This window comes from Acomys russatus, chromosome 29 (assembly GCF_903995435.1).
Source record: "Acomys russatus chromosome 29, mAcoRus1.1, whole genome shotgun sequence".
NCBI classification, from domain to species: Eukaryota; Metazoa; Chordata; class Mammalia; order Rodentia; family Muridae; genus Acomys; species Acomys russatus.
The window spans coordinates 1,511,706-1,532,581 of NC_067165.1; the positions used below are offsets into that span (position 1 = coordinate 1,511,706).

Consider the following 20,876-nt stretch of genomic DNA (forward strand, 5'->3'; position numbering starts at 1 on the left):
ACTTTTTTTTTATTAATTTATTCTTATTACATCTCAATGTTTATCCCATCCCTTGTATCCTCCCATTCCTCCCTCTCTCCCATTTTCCCCTTAAATCTCTGGAACTAATAATATGTTCAGCAAAGTTACAAGATAAAAATATTAATTACTAAGAAATTATTTTTAATGAAAATAATTACCAGAAATGACCAAATTAAAATTATAAAATGTGTAACTAATTTAATCGTATTTTAAACAATTAAAATTTTATCACATTATCTAAGCAAACATGTTAATCAATTCATATGAAATTAAATTTGTATATTCTCAATAATGAAAGTGAAGCTAGTGATTTAAGACATTCTATTTTATGGATAATAAAGTTGTTTCTAAGAAAAAAAGGAAGGAAAGAAAGAAAGAAAGAAACAAAGAAGGACTTAGAACCTGTTTTATCCCTTATAAAAGAATGATACTTATCCTGCAAATGTCTTGTGAGGTTAAGAGTAGAGCATTAGCCAGCAATATGGTTGAAGAGTAGAGAGCCAGCTCTGGTTTTGATCCCCTGCACAGCCTATATAGGGTGGGGCCTGTGGCACACAACCTGTAATCATAGATACTCCAGAGATGGGATCTTGAAGGGTAATTATCTGAATTGGTCCTTCACATCAGCCACCTTGAGGCCTACCCACCTGGGCTAAATTTCACCCCATCTCAGTCAGTAACTACACTTAAGACTGTTTACCCCCTTCAAAGCATATAAGCAACATAAATTTATATCGTCATTTGGAGTTGGGAGTTATTGAAGAGCAGAAATAAGAGCTACAATAATAAATACCACACCTACCTCGAATCTTTTGTGAGCTAAGAGCAATATAATCATTGTAGTAATTTCATGCCCTTCTTCGCTGAAGTTCCACTCCCATCTCCTGTAAGCTGCATGAAGGGAGGGCCATGCGTCTCGCGTCCCTGTGTATCTCTCAGTCCCTAGCACAATGCCTAATGGATTCAGAAACTCACATTTGAATGAAAGGTTCTTTCATTCATTATAAACATTATATTCTGTTTAATTTAATAAAAGAAACAGGATTTCAAACAACTTGTATATCCTATCATGATACAAATACTTTGCATGATACAAATGCTTTACTTTGCAATGTAAAGCAATACACTAGGCACCTACCGATAATGCCAAGTTATACATGGATGCATAAAAACAGTCAAGAAAACCAGTTGAGGGATGAAAGGAATCTCCAAAAACCTTTGTACCGAAATCCTCAAGCCTCCCCTTGACTTCTACCTAAAAGTCTATTCTAATTCAAAGACTGAGCTGTACTTCTATCATCTTACCAATGTTCACCATGACAAAACCATGGCAGCAAAAGCACAGTGCTGCAGTAAGGATTTCAAAAATGCTGCCTCCAGTGGGTAGCGCAAATGGTCAGTGTGCTGTTTTCACTGATGCTGTTTTGAAGATGAGGAAACTGAGTCACAGTGAAATCAAATACTGTGTCCCTAGTGGAAGCCAAGACTTCCTACCTGGGTGGATATGACTGTGGAGCCCAGGCTTCCTTTGTTAGTGTTGTGGTCACACCCCCTCACTTGGTGGTTCACCTTGTGTTCAACTAAGCATCTGCCATGGACCACTGTTTATGCCCTCATTGCATGCACAAACACCTCATTTTTCATTTGTTTATGTCTTGATATACTTGTGTCCCCTCCACTATCTTGTACACAGCAGAGTCTCTGGATGTATGACAGACACTAAACCCTCCAGTGAAGTGACACTATTTCAGAGCATCCGTTCTCTGTTAGCTTTCATGGTAACAACCTTAAATACATGCAAACCACCCCAAAGCATAGGACCAAAAGCTAAGAGCACACTGTTCCTTAGAGAAGTAGAGGTAACAGACTTGTCAACACTATTTTCTTGCAGATTTGTCATCTTAAGGGCTCGAGCCATGGCTCAGAGGTTAAGAGCACTGTCTCTTCTTTCAAAGGTCCTGAGTTCAATTCCCAGCAACCACACGTTGGCTCACAACCATCAATAATGAGATTTGGTGCCTTCCGGTGTGCAAGCACACATGCAGGCAGAATACTGTATACATAATGAATAAATAAATCTTTAAAAATTTTTTGGTCCCTTGAGTCATAGGACAATACCAGTTTAGATATTTTTTAAGTTGTAAAGCTTTTCTTAATTCTCTCAGCCCATAACTTTGGCTTTCTCACCATCATTGGTATGGGGAAAACAGAAGAATCACTTACAGCTAGCCACATTAAGCACAGCCTCCATGTGATAAAAGCTGGCACTCTTCGTAATTAAAAATGGTCTACATTTAGTTTGACTGTACAACTCTATAAGAATAAATTATTTTATCCTCAGGAAATAATGCAAAGGAAAAAGATTAAACAATAGATAGATAAATTTAGATTAAGACCTAGAAATTACCTAATATTTTGGAACGGTTTATGGCATAATAAGTAACTATTAGAAATGATATGTAGAGGAGATTGTGATGACCAAAAAATGTAAAATAATAAAATACAAAATTCTCTATTCATTGCAAAGTACAAGCCTGTAAAGGATTTAGAATTGGCAATTGTACATCTTTTAATGTAAAGGGGTTCTCTGTAAATATTTATCTTATATTTGATCCTGCCTTTGTGGCTTTATTGATCAAATCCTTAGGGATGATTACAGTGTCAAAAAACTGGACATAGCATGAGAACAAGACTGTAGGGGGCCGTGAGAGGAGCTGGGAGATAGAACTGCGTTAGAGCCTTTCCACCATCACGGTCGAGAGTTTGGTCTAACTGCTGAAGCCTTCCTGGTGTCTTCTCATGAACTATAGCACAAAGCACACACTAGACAAAAGACAGTGACGCCCCCACATTAACAACATGCATTGATATAGCCCAGACTCAGAAACAGAGGGACATCCAACTAAACCCCCCAGTGAGGTTTATTTTTTCCACATACTCATCTACCGAGCTAGGTTTTTTCCCCCAAATCTACAATTGTTTAACTTGTTTCAAAGTTTTTGTTTTGTTTTAGACCTTCAGGCCGACTCAGTGTGTCGCCCAGGCTGCCCACAGCTTGTCATCCTCCCGTTTCAGCCTCCTGCATGCTGGGAGTATGGAAACACGCCATGATGCCAAGAGTGTTTGGCAGTTTGTCAATCTTAGCATATAGGAATTTCTTATTTGTTTTTGCTATCTTTATCATCAGTTTCAGCTCAGAATCTCAAACTTTTTTTAAAAATTCTTGAGCACCTCAGTAAGCCTATAATTTAGTGGAAACAGTGACCTCCAGGCTGTGAGGAATCCCTTTCTCAGAAAGTGAGGCAGAAAAGTGAGTGAAGAAGACTGTGATGTCAACCTTTAGTCTCTACACGCACAGCAAGGCAAGCACACACACACACACACACACACACACACACACACACATACACACAGTTTGAAACAAGTTTCCTCCTGCACATAATTACCTCCCTCCTTAAATTATGCACTACACTACAGCTAACGTGATCTCAATATAGAGCACCTCCCCAAGGCCCCACATCAAATACCTCATTTTCTAGGGGAGTGCTCTAATCTCAGTTCCAGGAACGCCGAATCCCTCAAAGAATCAATAACCCTACTTCAAATTGTATGTATGTACACTGTGCTCTGAAGCACCTCAAGAGATTTTCATACAGATTCTCAAAAGAGAATTTTTTTTTTTAATATTTTATTTAAATTTGTGTGCGTTGGTGTGAGGATGTCAGATCTTGGGGTTACAGACAGTTGTGAGCTGCCATATGAGTGCTGGGAATTGAACCTGGGTCCTTTGGAAGAACAGTCAGTGTTCTTAACCACCAAGCCATCTCTCTAGCCCAAGAGAATTATTTTAGTGTGCATTTTCACTTATAAAGATAAAATTCCCAAAATGTTTGTATAAAACTCTCCATTACTTAATTCCTAACCATTCATTTGGGTGTGGTTTGTTTTGTTTTTGTTTTTGTTTTTTGTCTTTTTCTTACACCAAAATTTTAAAACATTTGTTGAATTATTCTATTTGGTTATAGATTTACTTTACTAACTCACCAAATTCCCAGGTTCCAACAACACTGAAAGCATGATCTTGCCATAACGATAACAGCTAGCAACCTCGCCCCTCTCCAGTCTGCCCCCCCCCCCATTGCCATCTGCTAGGGAAGCCACTCTCTTCCAGGACTTATTACTCTATAAACATCTGAACTAATGAGGAAGCAAATGAATTGAGCAACGCTATTACAAAATCATTTCTTCCATTTATCCTTCCTTTGTTATCTATAAATGTATGTAAACACCACCTGTCTCAGATCCAGCAATGGATGGCTGCACGTGCTCTTGAGGAAAGGCTGTCAAGTCCTTGGTTCTGTTTGAGGAAGTCGGCAAGGTCCAAGGCATACACACTCCGCTGACTGCAATAGTTTTCTGACCCCAAATGACCCTATAATTACCCACTTAGATGGCAAAATAATATATAGTTCTCAGAACCTAAATTTTGAATTCACACATGCTTCAGTACCAGTCTTTAAATGTTCGCATACCAGCTAGACAAGGCTATGTAAGTTGTAGAAACTCTTTGAGCTTTAGTCCTGTATAATTGGTTTACTGTTATTGTGACAAAACGTTTAAGATATTCAACTTAGGGACCAGAGAGATGTCACTGGCTGCTATTCCAGAGGACCCGGGTTCCATTCCCAGCACTCATAAGGCAGCTCACAACTGTCTATAACTCCAGTTCCAGGGGATCCAACACCCTTAACATAGACATGCAGGCAAAACGCCAATGCACATGAAATAAAGTATTTTTAATTTAAAGATAGTCAACCTAAAAGGAAGGAAGGTTTATGTGGGATGACAATTCCTTGGCCCTGTGCTCTAGGCCTATGGTGGTACAGTATATAATGTCAGCAATACGTGATGAAGGAGGCATGCTCACCTCATGCTGGCCAAGAGCAAAAACTTATACAGGAAAGGGTTAGAGTCTCAATATCTCCTCCAACGATATACTGCCAAGGACTTACATACCTTCCATGTGACCTCTATATCCTAGGGGTTTCACCATCTCCTGGCCGCGCTGCAGGCTGGGAGCCGTGCCTGCAATATATGGGTGGTCTGCTAAATGATTAGCATGTTTTTTACTTACATAAGGCGCATAGTAAATACTGGAGGGAGGTGCTGGTGTGAATGATAAAGGCGATGAGGACGCTGCTGCTGAGTATGAGACCGGCGAGGACCACACGGAGAATGACTACGGTCACCATGGCGACCGTAGCGAGAACTCCAGGGAACAAAGGCCATGGTTAACTTGAGCATCTTCAGTATCTACACTAGAGCCTGAGACACGACACTAACAAATAAGTGTTAACTCGATGGCCTCCTTCCCAGTACAAGATACTAAGAGCTGAACGAAGATAGGAAAATAGTGGAGGAGGGAGGATTGTCATGAGCTAGAACGAGCAAGAAAGATCGAGTTGAAGATATGTAAAGGATGGATTTGTGCCAATGCCTGTGGCAAATGCCAAAAGAGAAGAGGACTAAACACCTTTGGCAGAAAGGTGAAACAGTGAGCTTGTAGCACGGAATACTGTTCAGTACCTAGGACTAAAGGCAGCAAACTAAGCTTGATGCTTTTAAAGCTACTCATCACAGCAAATGTTTCTTATTCTAATTAAATGTTTCCTATTGATAAACAGTGCAGTATGGTGGTAGAAATACAAGCTACTCGAAAGCAAACCTAGATTTGGATTTTGTTTTACTGCTTCAATAGTAAATAGCATCATCTCTGACGAGGCTTTTGAAACGTCCTCTTCCTCTTCTATAAAATGTGACTTTCCCCTGCCTATCTCACAGGCTAAGGGGAAGTGGAGCAAAGCACCACACACAGCAGGCGATGAATACACAGACGCTGATATAGCCAAGGGTGTGAGTGGCGTGTCCTTGTGTGTGTGCCACACCAACGTGTACCCTTTGGTGCCATATGTTTCAGGCAAGGAGCTTGGCCTCATTGAATCTGAGAGCAGCTGAGCTTTTAAAGATGAAAATAACGCAGACAAGGGCTGGAAGCTATGTAGCCCCACTGGACTATCTCTCCCGAATGAAGGAACGCAGTTTTCAGTCTGAGCACTTGGTTGGTGGGGTGTTCTAATGGGAAATAGGAAACTAACACCTCTGTTAACCACCTGCCGCACAAACTGTCATGCAAACACTGCCTCCTGCTTTATGCAGAATGCTTATAAACCCCTGTGACATTGTTTTTTGCTTGGATTTTCTTCTGTAGTGAAATAACTGAACCAACGTCAAGTATGTGTGTCTATTAACCAGCCAAATATTTCCTCTTAAATACTTGTGCTCTAAGTCGAACCCAGCTACTGTGTAATCACGTTGTTAGTAAGAGCACCTGCCCCCCCCCAAATCCTTTAGTGACCTCTAGTTCCATGTATTCGTGCCTTTTACATAAGCCTCAAATAAATGGAAGTATTTCATCTCACACAGGTTCTTCCAGGGGACCCAGTCCCCTAACAATGGGGGCCCAGGACACCCTCCCAGTGGCAGCAGCGTTCACGGAAACTGTCAATGCCTACTTCAAAGGAGCAGATCCAAGCAAGTAAGCCCGGGATAAGGCCTACTGCCTTCTTGAACCCTGTTTTATCTAGTGTGGGGGTGGGATGGGGTGGGGTAGGGTGGAGGACACTGTAAACGCTTCTGAGAAAGAGCTCATAAATTCTAAAACTTCTCAGAAATTATATTGTATATCCTTTAAAAAAAAAAAAAAGTCCCACTATGTAGCCCTGGCCCGTCTGCAGCTAGCTATTTAGAGCAGTCTGGCTTTGAACTCACAGAGATCTGTCTGCCTCTACCTCCCATGCACTGGCATTAAAGCCATGAGCCATATCTTATGTGTGCACATGCAGCTCTCAACACTCTGGAACAAATGTAATCCTGATTCCAGACTGTTAGCAGGAACTACTAAGCCGTCCTGCACACCAAACACTTGCAGCAGATTACTGCCAAGTGTGTCATTAGTTTAATTCTGGACCTGAGTTCCATCAATAAACAAGCGGAAACCTATGTGACAGATGCACTGCTCTTAACTTCTGATTGTTTGTTTGTTTTCACTCACAATAACAGGGCTTAAAAAAAAAAATCTTACAACCTGGGACAAGAGGACCGAGAAGCAATAGATGTGCTTACGGACGACAGGACAAATTTTATTAGGCAGTGGGAACTAAATATAATTGGAGGAACACCTTTCAAGTGGGAATTCACATGGCCAAGTTCTGAGTCCTCTTTCCCCTCCTGAAACACTATTTCAAAGAGTCTAGCCCTACTAATACTCTTCCAGCCGCAAAGCGTCCTGCCCAATCACCAGATCTGTTGTCCGTCCATGCGTGTGGCCTAGAAGGGGAGGGTGAAGTAAGGAGGGTGAATGGTGAGGCCAGTAAGGAAGGCTTCAGACACAGTCTTTTGAACTGAGTGATGAGGGAAAGATTTGTTTTTAATAGTATATAAGCCAGAGCAGGTTGATTAACTAGGCCACTCAAGTTCGTGAGCACATTCCTGAAGAGTCAGTGTCACCAGTGCTGCCCGGTTGCGTGGGACACATGCCTTCTCATAACTCAGGTTCTCACAGCCACACACTAGAATTGGCTGCGGATTCAGTAGCCCAGGTAAAGCATTCACTGCTGCCTGTGGCAAGAGAGAAGGGCAAGCCGGCTTATAAGTCACATGCCACTTGACTTGGAAATTTCTTCACTCTTTGCAAATGCTTCATTCAGGAGGATGTACATGGCTTTGGGCTTTATTCAAAGTTTTGTTTCTATTTTCATTTCTCATTATTTTAAATTTTATAGTGCAGATTTATATAACATATTGACATGTCAAAAATATTTTCCTATAGAAAGAAAGCCAGATCAAACAAACATGAAATTTAGTAATCTATAATTACAAGATGTTAAATTTTCATTAGTGAGTATAGAGAAAAATGCTTTTAATTCTAATTCTCCCCAAGTAAGTAGTAAAGAATGTTTTTAAATTAAGATTGTGCTGAAATTGATACTTTGATCCTATATTCCATTTGAAAATACAAAGAACCCATTCCTGAAACAACTTTGAAAAAAACAAAGTGGGGGTGTGTGGAGTGCTCATCAGCTAAGAGCATTTGTTGCTCTTGCAGAGAATTCAAATTCTGTTCCGAGTGCTCACATGGTGACTCGCAGCCACTCATAACCCCAGCTCTAGTGGACCTGATGCCCTCTTCTGCCCTCAGAAGGCACCAGGCGTGTGCATAGTACATAGCCATACATGCAAGTAAAGCACTCATATACATAAAATAAATAGACAAATACATACATGCATGCATACATAAACTCTAAAACTATATTTTTAAAAAACAAAGTTGGAATACAAATATAATGTGATTTCAAAGGTATCATAAAGCTATACTAAACAAGAGAATGTGCTTCAAAAAAGCTAAAATATCCCAATGGAACAAGATAGTGAATCCAGAAATCGACCCAAATCTAGATTAAACAACTATAAACACACCTTCCAAGGTAATTCAATAGAGAAAAAAAAATAGACCTTTCTCAACAAATGGAAGTGTGGAGTGTGGGAAGAAGAAGAAAGAAGAAAATTTAGGACATAAAGGAAAAACAGAAACCAACTGTTTGCATTTTACTCATACAAGAACTCACTAAAATGTTTTATAAAGACAAAGTAAGCATTGAAAATGAGAAGAAAGCTCAGGAGATATTCTTTTTGTCGTGGGTCTAGCAAAACCTTCTGAGTTAGAACATTGAAAGAATTCCTGAATTCTTTCACACTTAAAAGGGAAGTGCAAGTTACAACCTTCTTGCTCTTCCAAGTGCTCTTGGTGGGGGTGTGTGGGGGGGGAAGGAAATCAAATCCCAGACCTGGGGAAAGACTGCAAAGCAGATGCCTGACTAATGAGATCTACCTGGAATAGTTGAAAGAAAATAACATGGACCTCAACAAGAGAACACAAATATGACTTAACAATTTGGCTCCACCGAGACCCATCTTCAGTGTATCTAACTAGTGATGCATCGGCACATGAGAAGGATCTGAGAGGCCAGCAAGATGTCTCAGCAGGAAAAACACCTTCGCCAAACCTGAGCATACCCAGAAAACCATGCAGTGAAAGGACAGAACCAACTCCTGCAAGTTGCCTCTAACCTGCATGTATGCTCTATAGTGTGAGCACTCGAGGATTCAAACACACACACACACACACACACACACACACACACACACACACATGCACACACATATGTAATTAGTAACTGATTAAGTTTTTAAAGAGACTTTAAGATTCTTAGACATTCTTTAAAGTCAAGTTACAATTTGATCTTACTAGTTATCAGGTAGTTGGAGTGAAGACAGATTTTACACTAAGGCCAGTGAGTACATGGAAATGCTGAGCTATGGTTCTATTTTCCCTTTTAGAAAACACTTTGGATAAAAGAAGAAAGGACAGAGAGAGGGAAGAAAGGAGGGAAAGAAAGAAGAAACACAGAGAGGGGGCAGGACAAAGAAACAAACAAAAACAGTTGGTCCAGTTCATTAAAAATTAAAGGTCCTCTGTAGGATCGTCAGGTGCCTTTAGTCATGAGATAAGACTTTTGATCATACTATGTTGATTTATTATTATACAAATCATATCCTAAAATATTCAGTAAACTTGTACAGAGCCAGCAAAAAAAGTTAAAGGTATTCCCAACCCACGCCCCAGTGATCCCTCCTAGTTAGCAAGAAAAGCGAAAAGAGCCACGCCCACACAAAAGCCTCTGTGTACCTTGACGAAACCTTTGTTAACAGATGAAAACTGGAATGAACTCTAATCTTCTTCCACGGGTGAATTGATTTGTTCTTTTTAAAACATGATATATCCAAGAAAAAAAATGAACTACTGATAAAAAAGAACCACACAAGCAAATCTGAAGATAGTTCCTCTAAGAAACTAAGAAGATAGTTCCTCCGAGCCCACCCTCAAGCACAGTCTGCTAGATTGCAGTCTGCAGAGTGCAGAGTAATACAGAGTGATAAAAGCACATAGCAGGCACCTAGTATCCGCAAGTATAGAGCTGGACCAGACGGATTACAGAAAGGCAGGAAGAAATGTTGGGGGCCAATGGAAACATGGGGCTTGGTTGGGTATTGATTTCATATCAATGACTATGCCTTATCATCTCCAGGAAGCCTTTTACAATGATCATTCTTCCTTTCAGACTATCCTCTTACCGTGTTTAAATTTCTAAGTCTAATTTTAATTGTGACAAAATAGGCAAATGGACTGAAGAACTAATAAAGTAGGATTAAGAACTTTACCTTGGAGTACATATGACGATAATGTGCAATTCATAATCTCCAGATACACAAAATGCACAACACTAAATGATTCGATTTGTGAAGCCAGCCAGTAGTTCTGTGCTGGTCTTCTACAACCCAAAACATGTTCAACAAAGTAGCCAGCCTCTTTGGGGCCAGCGAGATGGCATAACTGGTAAAGGCCATTGCCCATCTGTAGAACCCACATGGTGGAAGGGGAAGCCACTCCACCAGGGTGTCTTCTGACTGCCACGGATGCGTGCGCATGCACCCACACACAATAAAAATGCCGTGAGGCCATTTGTTTTCTCTTTGCTTGTGACATTTTTTTTTAAAGGAATATATATTACTCCCCAAGACAGCTAGCCAAATCTTCTAAAGATAAGTTCAAACTTAAAGTTCTTGACGCTGCCACCCATTTTAGAAGCAAATTTTATATTTTCTGACAACTAGGGCTCTTTTTTTTTTTTTTTTTTTTTTAATCAGTTCTCGAGTTCTCAGGTAAGCCAGAAATGACTTGGTAGTTAGGAGCGTAGTTGTGGCTGTTTTTGTTTAACTCTGTGGGTGTGTTATGTTGTCACTCAGACCTTTCCTTTTGCACCACTGCTCTGCAGCCCAGCACACTGACCCTGTCTCTGCTCTGTGTTCGCTGTTCCAGGTGCATTGTTAAGATTACAGGAGAAATGGTGTTGTCCTTTCCTGCTGGCATCACCAGACACTTTGCCAACAACCCATCCCCAGCTGCTCTGACTTTTCGGGTGGTAAATTCCAGCAGGTTAGAGCACGTCCTGCCGAACCCCCAACTTCTCTGCTGGTAAATATGATTCTGTACACAGTCTTAAAGAGATGCTTTGCCTGGCACCGTGTGTCTCCATAAGCAATGCTCCCTTGCGTGAAAAGCACTATGGCTGATTCACCTCTGTGCAGATATGCACATAAGATCCGACACCCAGACACGCGGGTGTGTACAGGCAGTCAAGTTTGCTGTGTGATGCTGTGTGAATGTGTAGTTCCGTATGCATTTGGGTTTTTATTTAAAATGGCCTATCTACTTGTTTGTCCATTCACCACGCTGTTCCCATGAGACAGCACAATCCAGAGGGCATGGAGCCTGGCTGGCCACTGAACAGGCTGCTGAGCACCAGCTGCCAGGGACACTAAGGTCCTCTAGAGAGCCAAGTCTGTACTCTGAGATGCCCCACTACTGATATTACCACCATTAAAGCCCACGGCCATTTTGTTTGCTAAGCGGAGTTTTTTTTTATTTAGTCCTCACCATAGTAGCAAAGTTGCAGTTATGAATTAGCAATGAAAATAAATTTATGGTTGAGGTCACCACAGCACGAGGAACTGTGTTAAAGGGTTGCAGTGTTAAGAATGCTGAGAACCACTGATTTAGATGTTGTTGGATGAAATCATGACTTCTGGCAAAGGAGCACGGATGGTGATGTTAGCTGCATCCTTCTCAGTTAGGCAAAGTCTTCACTTTTTTTTTTTCTTTTTTCATTTTAAGGTAAGGACTCGCTGTGTACCCGAGGCTGGCCTCAAACTTGCGATCTTCTTGCCTCAGCCTACACAATGCTAGGATTGCAAGTGTGTATCACCGAGTCTCTCAACTAGTTTCTGAGAACTACTAGTGTTAAATCAGTCCAAAGGAAAATCATTTCACTCCCCCTTAATTGCACTGACTGATAAGTTTAGGTCAAAGAAAGATAATATAGGGAGAGCTACTAAGTATGGGTGAGGAAACAGTTACTGCTTCAAAGCACCCGGTTGTATGCTTCCGTGTGGAGACTGTCAAAGGCAGATGCAGAAACCAGAGACTATCTGCTAAGACGTGTCTTATGCAAGTGATGGTGGCAATGAGATGTCGCTCAGTCTTTGATTTTCTTTCCATCTTACTAGTGATAATACACAAAATGATGCCAATACCAAGGAATTCTGGGTAAACATGCCAAATTTGATGACTCACCTAAAAAAGGTCTCTGAACAAAAACCCCAGGCTACATATTACAATGTGGACATGCTCAAATATCAGGTAAGTCTATCGTATGGTCGGGGTCATCTTGTTTTACATTACAAACTTATACTCTAAAGTGCCTAATATTGCATAAAAGTAACATTTATTTTTACTATTATTGAGATGCTGTGTTATAAAAACCACTAAAGCCTTAAAGAGCCATATAGGAACTAGTGAGGAGAATATTAATCATAATCTTAAATGCAAAGTGAGGTGTTTTATTTATTATAGAAACATGCCCCAAAAAATGAAGTTGAAAACACACATGCACACTTAATTAAGATTCTAACTGTTGGGGCTGGAGAGATGGCTCAGAGGTTAAAAGCACTGGCTGTTCTTCCAAAGGTCCTGAGTTCAGTTCCCAGCAACCACATGGTGCCTCACAACCATCTGTAATGTAATCTGATGCCCTTTTATGACATGCAGGTGAAACACTGTGTACATAATAAATAAATAAATCTTTTTTTAAAAAGATTATAAATGTTGGGACTAGAAAAATAGGTCAGCAGTTAAGAGCTATTGAAAGCACTTAACTGCTCTTGTGGAGAACATGGCTTCGGTTTCCAGGCCCCACATGGCACCTCACAACTTTACAGTGGCCCGTACCCAAGTTTCAGGGGATCCAAGGCCATCTTCTGGCCTCTGTCGGTCCCTGCAGCTCACACAGGGGCACACTCACATGCACACACGAATAAATAAATATATTTAAAATAGATTATAGATATGGATAAGTTAGATCAGCACAATCATGATTACAGCATAAATATTCTAATGCTTTTAACTGTATGTAATTGAGTACAAGTAACCTGGATTTTTTTTCTAGTATGGTAGCCTCATGAAATAGGCTATTTATTATTTATTTATTATTATATATACAGTGCTCTGCCTGCATGTACACTTGCAGGCCAGAAGAGGGCATCAGATCACATTATAGATGGTTGCGAGCCACCATGTGGGTGCTAAGAATTGAACTCAGGACCTCTGGAAGAGCAGTCAGTGCTCTTAACCTCTGAGCCATCTCTCCAGCCCCAGTTCTGATGAAATTTATGCTCAAAAATAATGCAGTGATGAAGGAGCCCACGAGGTTTAACCCCTAGCCAAAGAATTATTAGCAATCAGTCGGTGCTAAGGGAGTGAGAGGGTGAATTCTGTGCTACACACCAGGAGTTCAAACAGACGTCACTGCCTTAAGGCAATATTTGATTATTCAAACCTGACTTTTTCTTGTTCTGGCTCCCTCACCGTTGGCTCTAACTAGACTGCATAGACCTTGGTTCTTCCAAGCAGAGGACCTGGGTTCAGGTCATTATGTTGACAAACCTCAAAGGAAGGATGACAGTGTCCAGGATTAACGGCTTCATTGGTTTGTCACAAAGAGCAAACATGGCATAAATAGTAATAGTTAACATGCTGAGTGCTAGACATTGCGCTGTTTCTCCTCAGACCGTCCTGACAACCTGTGAATTATAGTGTTTGTCATAATTCCCATTTGATAAATGAGAAAATAACTGAGGCTGGGTGGGTTCGGTGGCTTGTCCAGGATCAATCAGCTTGGTGTTAAATGGAAAGATCCGAACTCACACCCAAGACTATCCAATCTCATGGCCTCAGCTTCTAACCGCTATGCTATCCCACCTCCCAAGTACAGAAAACGCACTGTGGACTCTAACTTGCTGAAGGGATTCCCACAGCTGACCTTGTGTATTTAATTGTAACAATTACCTCAGGACACAGCACTCCCATCTGGCACCTAGACCAGCTTTTCCCTGGGAATGCACTTATGAAAGCACAAAACACTGTCATGATTGGATTTACAAACCCAGTCGAGTGGGAGCCAATCACAGCCTCTGGCTTGGTTTTAGATTAACACTTGAGATTTACACCTTCTCTCTCCTGTCATTCCGCAAGGTGTCTGCCCAGGGCATTCAGTCCACACCTCTGAACTTGGCGGTGAACTGGCGATGTGAGCCTGCGAGCACTGACCTACGCATAGATTATAAGTACAACACGGATGCCATGACCACCGCAGTGGCCCTTAACAACGTGCAGTTCCTGGTCCCCATAGACGGAGGAGTGACCAAGCTCCAGGCTGTACTTCCTCCAGCAGTCTGGTAAAAAGTTCCCTTCCCCTGCTCCCTGAAGGAGCTCCATGTGTGTAAAGAGATTGCAGACTCTTCAGCACCAGGCTTTACTGTGGGAAGAGACCTCAGAAGCCTGTGGCGGGGAGGGCGTGGGATGGAAATAGAAAACCACTACAGATCTGCTAAGCAGGAAAGGTTTTCTTGAACCTGGAGCACCCAATGCTTAGCTATGGGCAGGAGCCCCAAGCAGGTGGCTTTTTACCTGGATCTCAGCTGAAAGGGAGTGCTTCCCAGCGCGTCGCAGAATGCACCATGCAGCCCACGCAGAGCCTGGGAGAGGAAAGGAGTTAGCCCACCAGGGGAGTCAAGTTGGTTTTAGCTCCTGACAGTTGATTCCAGGATCAGAAAACAACTACAGGCCTAACTCTTTCTCAACACTCACAAACTGGGGCCCAGGCTGGACCTTGTATTTCCTTCCACCCCAGCAACTGGCTAGAGAAACAACAGAAAGGTTTATCAACAACCCCTCCAGCTCTCCCTGCCCCGACTCCCTCCAATCCCCCCCCCCCCACTCCCTCACCACCCCACCCACCCACCCACAACCTGCTATACCTGAACCTTCCTTGGAGCTAGGGCCTGAGGGTGAGTCTGGGGAATGCAATGTTTCACTGAGCCACCAAACTGCAGAAAGGCCTACTGGTGGGATCAGACAGGACTAGGCAATGCCGAGTGCCAGAATCATCTGTAATGTAGGGAGGGGCTGCGTTAGTTTTTCTAAAAGTGCCAGCAACATGTAGAATGTTCCTTTAACACTAATATGAGGGGTGGAGAGATGGCTCAGCAGTTAAGAGCACTGACTGCTGCTAAGGGCTGGAGAGAAGGCTCAGCTGTTGGGAGCACTGACTGTTCTCCCAGAGGACCCCGGTTCAGTTCCCAGCACCCACATGGCAGCTCACAACTGTCTGTAACTCCAAAATCTGACACCCGTAGACATACAATGCACATAAAATAAAAATAAATAAAATTTTTTAAAAAAAGAGCACTGGCTGCTCTTCCAGAGGTCCTGAGTTCAAGTCCCAGCAGCCACATTATGGCTCACAACCATCTATAATGGGATCTGATGCCCTCTTCTGTCACATAAGTGTACATGCAAATAGAGCATTCATATACATAAAATTTAAAAATCTTTTTAAAAAATAAAATAAAGTTAATATTAGCTAGCCAGCAGTTGCAATGGAAATTACCTATACCACACGGCTAACAGATACCTCCCATCCGTCTTCTGGGTTGCTGTGTTTTAAGCACTGTATTACCCTCTGACTGTTTATCTCACATTGCTGCAGCTGGTCAGAATAAGGAAAAGGAAGAACATTTATGTGTGTAGGGGTACAAATACAGTTAGGCAGAGCTAAACATGTGAGACCCATTTTGTTTTAATTAGCATTACCTGGAAAGGTGGCATCTATTGAACAAATCCTTTGCATGTGAAGAAGCTCTCTGATTTATTTTTAGGAATGCCGAACAACAAAGAATATTATGGAAGATCCCTGATATCTCCCAGAAGTCAGAAAATGGAGGTAATGTAATCACGGGCTGAAGTCTGAGACTTACAGGTGTTGGCCAACTATGAACCCAAATCCATTGTAGCCCTAGACGCAAGAGGAATGTTTCATTGGGCTTTGTCTAGTTATTAGCATCCCTAAAGGCAAGTGGCTCTTAGTGGACCTTCCTCCTTCCTCCCACCAAGCCCTCCCTTCCCATGGACCGTCCTTCAGGAGGCATGCGTCCACCCTGTGCCACATTCCATGTAGATGTCTTTTCTCCTCTCATGTTAGTCACGGGTTGAAAATAATGTAGCTGTCCTTGCGGCATGCTGCAAACTGCAGAGCCCCATTCTGCTGACATAGTTCGGCCAGCTTCTCAAGAATGTTCACTGACCACCACGTTATAAGTGAAGAATACACTGTTTCCTAGGCAGCCCAGCTTTGCACGGTTCATGTCAAACGTGATTTCAAAGTTACGTGCAGGATGCTGCCATCTGCCGTCTTGCAGTAATGCTCTTCTTTTAAAGGCGTAGGTTCTTTACTGGCGAGATTTCAATTATCCGAAGGCCCAAGCAAACCTTCCCCGTTGGTGGTGCAGTTCACGAGCGAAGGGAGCACCCTATCTGGCTGTGACATTGAGCTCGTTGGAGCAGGGTACCGGTTTTCACTCATCAAGAAGAGGTTTGCTGCAGGTAAATGGGTAGCGTTAGTTTCGTTGGCAGAGGTGGTGTCGAGCCCTAACTGGGTGTGATTTCTCATCCTATTCTGCCTCCTCATTCCTATCCCCACATCCCATTAGAAAGCAAACCGGTATTTGAATGAAGTACAAATGAGCTGGCGACTCAAGCGGGGACGACTCTGTCTGCTTCGGCTGGATCTATTTCCTATGTTGGACTGGGCTGTCTTCCCCAGCTCCCCACCTGGTTGATCTGTATATTGAAGTCAGTCGGATAAGCCCTGCTGCTGTGTTGCCAAACAAGACTGACACACTTGGGTTCGACTTGAAAACGTCTTTTTGAAACAGGAGAAAGAGCATAAAAATGTGTGACGTGCCTCAGGCATGGGAGCATTAGATTCCTGGGAAGGTTTTCTCTCATGAACTGAACTTCTCAAAATTTAGAATTGTCAGGCTAAAATAAGACCTGGGAAGATCTCCTTTTTTACTTTAAAAGCAACCATTAAAGTATCTGTGGCCAGTTGGGCCCAGCAGGTTAAAGACATTTGCCGCATGAACCTGGAAACCTGGATTAGGTCCTAAGAATCCACTTAAAGGTGGAAGGAGAAAACCAACTTAGAACAGTTGTCCTCTGATCTCCACACATGTGCTGGCACACACACACACACACTGTATAAACATACAATAATTTCTTTAAAAGTGAGACTATGTGTAATTTTGAGCTGGTCAGGGGTGGATCAGTGAATAAAGGTGCTTGTCACCAAGCCTGGTAACCCAAGTTTGACTCCTTGCAACATGATGGAAGAAGAGAACCAGCTCCCACAAGTTGTGTTTAGATCATTCTCTCTCTCTCTCTCTCTCTCTCTCTCTCTCTCTCTCTCTCTCTCTCTCTGTAGAAGATAGATAGATAGAGAGAGAGAGAGAGAGAGAGAGAGAGAGAGAGAGAGAGAGAGAGAGTAGTTTTGCCCAGGAACTGGGTGTAGCACAAACAATAGAGCTTTTATGGAGGGCAGGGCATCCCTGCTGATAAGGTGATTACTCTTGTGAGTGGCTAAGGTGATTACTCTTGTGAGTGGCTCGCTGGGGTAAGCCAAGAGCCTTACACATGTGAAGCGAACTCTCTCCTCCTTTCTCCTTCTCTGAGTCCTGGTTTTTATGCCTGCTGCTCTGATGTAATTATTAGTTGTATCCCTTCCACTCTCAAATGAACTAAGCCCTAAATAAGTATGAACCGCTTCTCATATTCAGGTAAGGTACAGATCCTTGACCCACCTGGGCAGGATCCAGATTGCTCTGCAAACCATGTGTCTACAGGAGTAAAAATGAGGACTATGGATACGGGGAACTGAGAAACCTGAAAAGGCCATCACTTCCTAGGAGCGTGGCACCCCGAGCACGCAGTGGTTGGCTCCTAGGGCTAGGGCGGGAGCAACAGAGGCTCCATCGAACTTGCAGATAACACGTTGATCTGTGGTTTTTGTTTTGCAGGAAAATACTTGGCAGATAACTAACAAAATGTCATACAAGGATTCGGAAGATCCGTGTCCTGGAGAACTGTCCCGTGAGAGACATGGTTTAATCTGGCTTGCTGAGAACAAACCGATGTCCGTCCTTGGGGTCCGTCAGCTGGAAGGTCCTGGCTTTCAGCAGAGACTCCCCACAGGCAGTTCTATGACGATCAGTCCTACAGTATTTACTTCTAGGTGTAATATTGTTAATGGTTTTAAAATGTAATTATTGTATTTGTAAACTGTACCTTCATTCCAGTAAGGCAGTTAGACACTTGAGTTTTAGCATTTTTCATTCCTGAAACAGATGTAATTTAAACTGTGGTATGTATATTTAAAAGTAGTCCTGTTGAATGGCACAATGCTTACAGAGATGCAGTGCATTTTGTCAATATATAAAATTTAAATATAATGTTGATAGCTACCATAAAGGGGGTGCACACATCAGGAACCTTAAATGGAACCAGAAACAAACCAACCAACCAACCCTGACTTTTCTTCACTCCTTATTATGTTTTCTTCTAGTGCTAAAGAAAACTTCTAGCTTCAGGTTAGTGGGTTAAATTCAGAAACTATTTCAGAAAAAAAAAAACAAAAAACAAAATTCTAAAGTTACAGCATATTCAAAGAGAAGCATTAATTGCCACTTTTTAAAAAGCTTTTTTTTCAAACTGCAAATTTCATAAAAATGCAAACTGTGTAAACAGGGCCTCTTATTTTTATAACTTGTGTAAAAAGGGAAAAATCAATTCATATTTAAAGTTGAAGTATATTAAATTATATCCAGGAGTGAAGAGGATGCTGAAGTCTTACCTGACCCTAGTCCCCTTCTTCGCAGTTTAACAAATGTGGAGATTGCTGAGTCATCAGATTAAAGCCAACATGATTTTTTTTTTTTTTTTTTTTTTTTTTAAGTTTCAAGACTTTCTGTGGCTGAACTGGTTAAAACTTTTTCACGATTGCTCAGAACAGAGGGGCCTCCCTTCAGTAGCCAGGGGTACCTCATTTCTTCTTTACTCACAAGAATCAAAACACAAAGAGTAAAGAACCATAGAGGGGGAAATTAGTTCCCTCTTCAATCCAAAAGGAGAATTTTAAACTTATCACTTACATCTTTGGGGAAGGAAGAAATAAGCTTTATAAATGAAATTCTATTCACCTTGTTGTCCTGTGAGTATTTTTCGATGATTTTTAAGATTCACTGTATACCACTGTGAATCTTTGCTGTTGTTGGGGAATTGAAAGCAGGGGTCAGGGCAGTGGCCCTGAAGTTCAGTAAATGGCACAGTTCTGGGGCAGGGGCGGGGTGGGGCGTTGTCTGCCCCACAGCAGAGGAGTCAGAGCAGTGTGTGTAAGATCTAAAGATTACTTCTTCTGGTAAGCCATGGATTGTTTTAGACAGACAGCAGGTCCTGTCCCAGGTCATTTGATTAGATAAGTGTAACTAAGGTGGGGCGCTCACCGCTCACCGCCCACCGCCCACCGCCCACTGTCCACCGCTCACCACTCACTGCTGAATTTCATTTTGTGTCCATTCAAATGGAGACTTCAGCTCCTTTCAACTTTAGAATCAAATTAATTTTTTATACACAGATTTTCTCTGTGTAACAGCCCTGGCTGTTCTGGAACTCTCTTTGTAGACCAGGCTGGTCTCGAACTCACAGAGATCTACCTGCCTCTGCCTCTGCCTCCCAAGTGCTGGGATTAAAGGTGTGCACCACTACATCCGACTCAAATTAAAATTTTTTAAAATCTTACTTCAACAGTGAGATTGTGATTAACAGTTGTTTCTAGCGAGCTTTGTAGATTAATCTGTTTTCTTCAATCAAGGCTTGCTACCAAAAGAATGTCCAAGACCATCTGTTTTACCTGGGAACAATTCATCTATTTAAAAGAGGCCCGTGCCTAGTTCCCCAAAGCAGCCTGGCTTTGAAGGTTTTTTGAACAAACTAATTTGTTCACAAAAAGTTTGGTTTTGAAACCAAAATAGAGAAATAGAATGTAAATTCAAAATCTAATGGAACATGAGGAAATGAAAAAACTTAAGCCAATGGAGAGTAAGAAGCAGAAAAATAAAATTTATCTAGAATGTGATTATATGATGTTTTTAAGTAATCAATTCATGGAAAACTATTAAATATTAACACAAAGCATATTAAAATATGTAAATATTACTGTTTCTCATGTCTTTCTCTTTATCTTATTTTATATAGTTTTAGAATGAATTGGTCATTAAATACAGTATTTCTTTCCAAAGAATAATTTTGTTGACATTATAAAAATATAATTAAAGATAGACACTTGAGTAGTCTCTCACATCAGCCAGAGTTTCCAGGAACCAAATTCGAAACTGAGATCTTGTGATTCCTTGATTGACTTTTGTGTAACGGAACGACAGTTGGTGATTTCAAGATTAAGACTTAAATAGTCAGAGCTTCAGTGGGGAGGGAACAGGTGGTTCCTTCCAGTTCAGAAAATAGATCAAGTAACAACATGTGCTCATGTCAGGGATGGAGATGTGTTGTTTGGTTTTAATCCTGTAGGCTTTCATCTCTTGTGGAGGAAGAACTCATGTTCTGAGACGTGGTCCTAGACAAGGCAGGCAAGGTTTCAGTTATCAATGTCTATCGGGTCAGGTTCCTTTTCGTCCAAGCAGAATGGGTTAGCTCATAGCCCGACAGTTTGCAG

The 20,876-nt window shown here is 41.7% G+C and overlaps 1 protein-coding gene across 14 annotated transcripts in view; it reads left to right on the forward strand.

Moving 5' to 3' along the window:
• Sgip1 (SH3GL interacting endocytic adaptor 1) overlaps positions 1-19,057 on the forward strand; it is a 197,780-nt gene extending 178,723 nt beyond the window's left edge. For all 14 annotated transcript variants that reach the window (XM_051170991.1, XM_051170977.1, XM_051170980.1 and 11 more), the window contains 7 exons: positions 6,505-6,616; positions 11,018-11,173; positions 12,265-12,397; positions 14,288-14,490; positions 15,973-16,037; positions 16,532-16,696; positions 18,169-19,057. In XM_051170991.1, the coding sequence (XP_051026948.1) occupies positions 6,505-6,616; positions 11,018-11,173; positions 12,265-12,397; positions 14,288-14,490; positions 15,973-16,037; positions 16,532-16,696; positions 18,169-18,191 (857 nt within the window). In that variant the 3' untranslated portion in view covers positions 18,192-19,057. The remainder of the gene's footprint in view (positions 1-6,504; positions 6,617-11,017; positions 11,174-12,264; positions 12,398-14,287; positions 14,491-15,972; positions 16,038-16,531; positions 16,697-18,168) is intronic.
• The last annotated feature ends 1,819 nt before the right edge of the window (positions 19,058-20,876 follow it).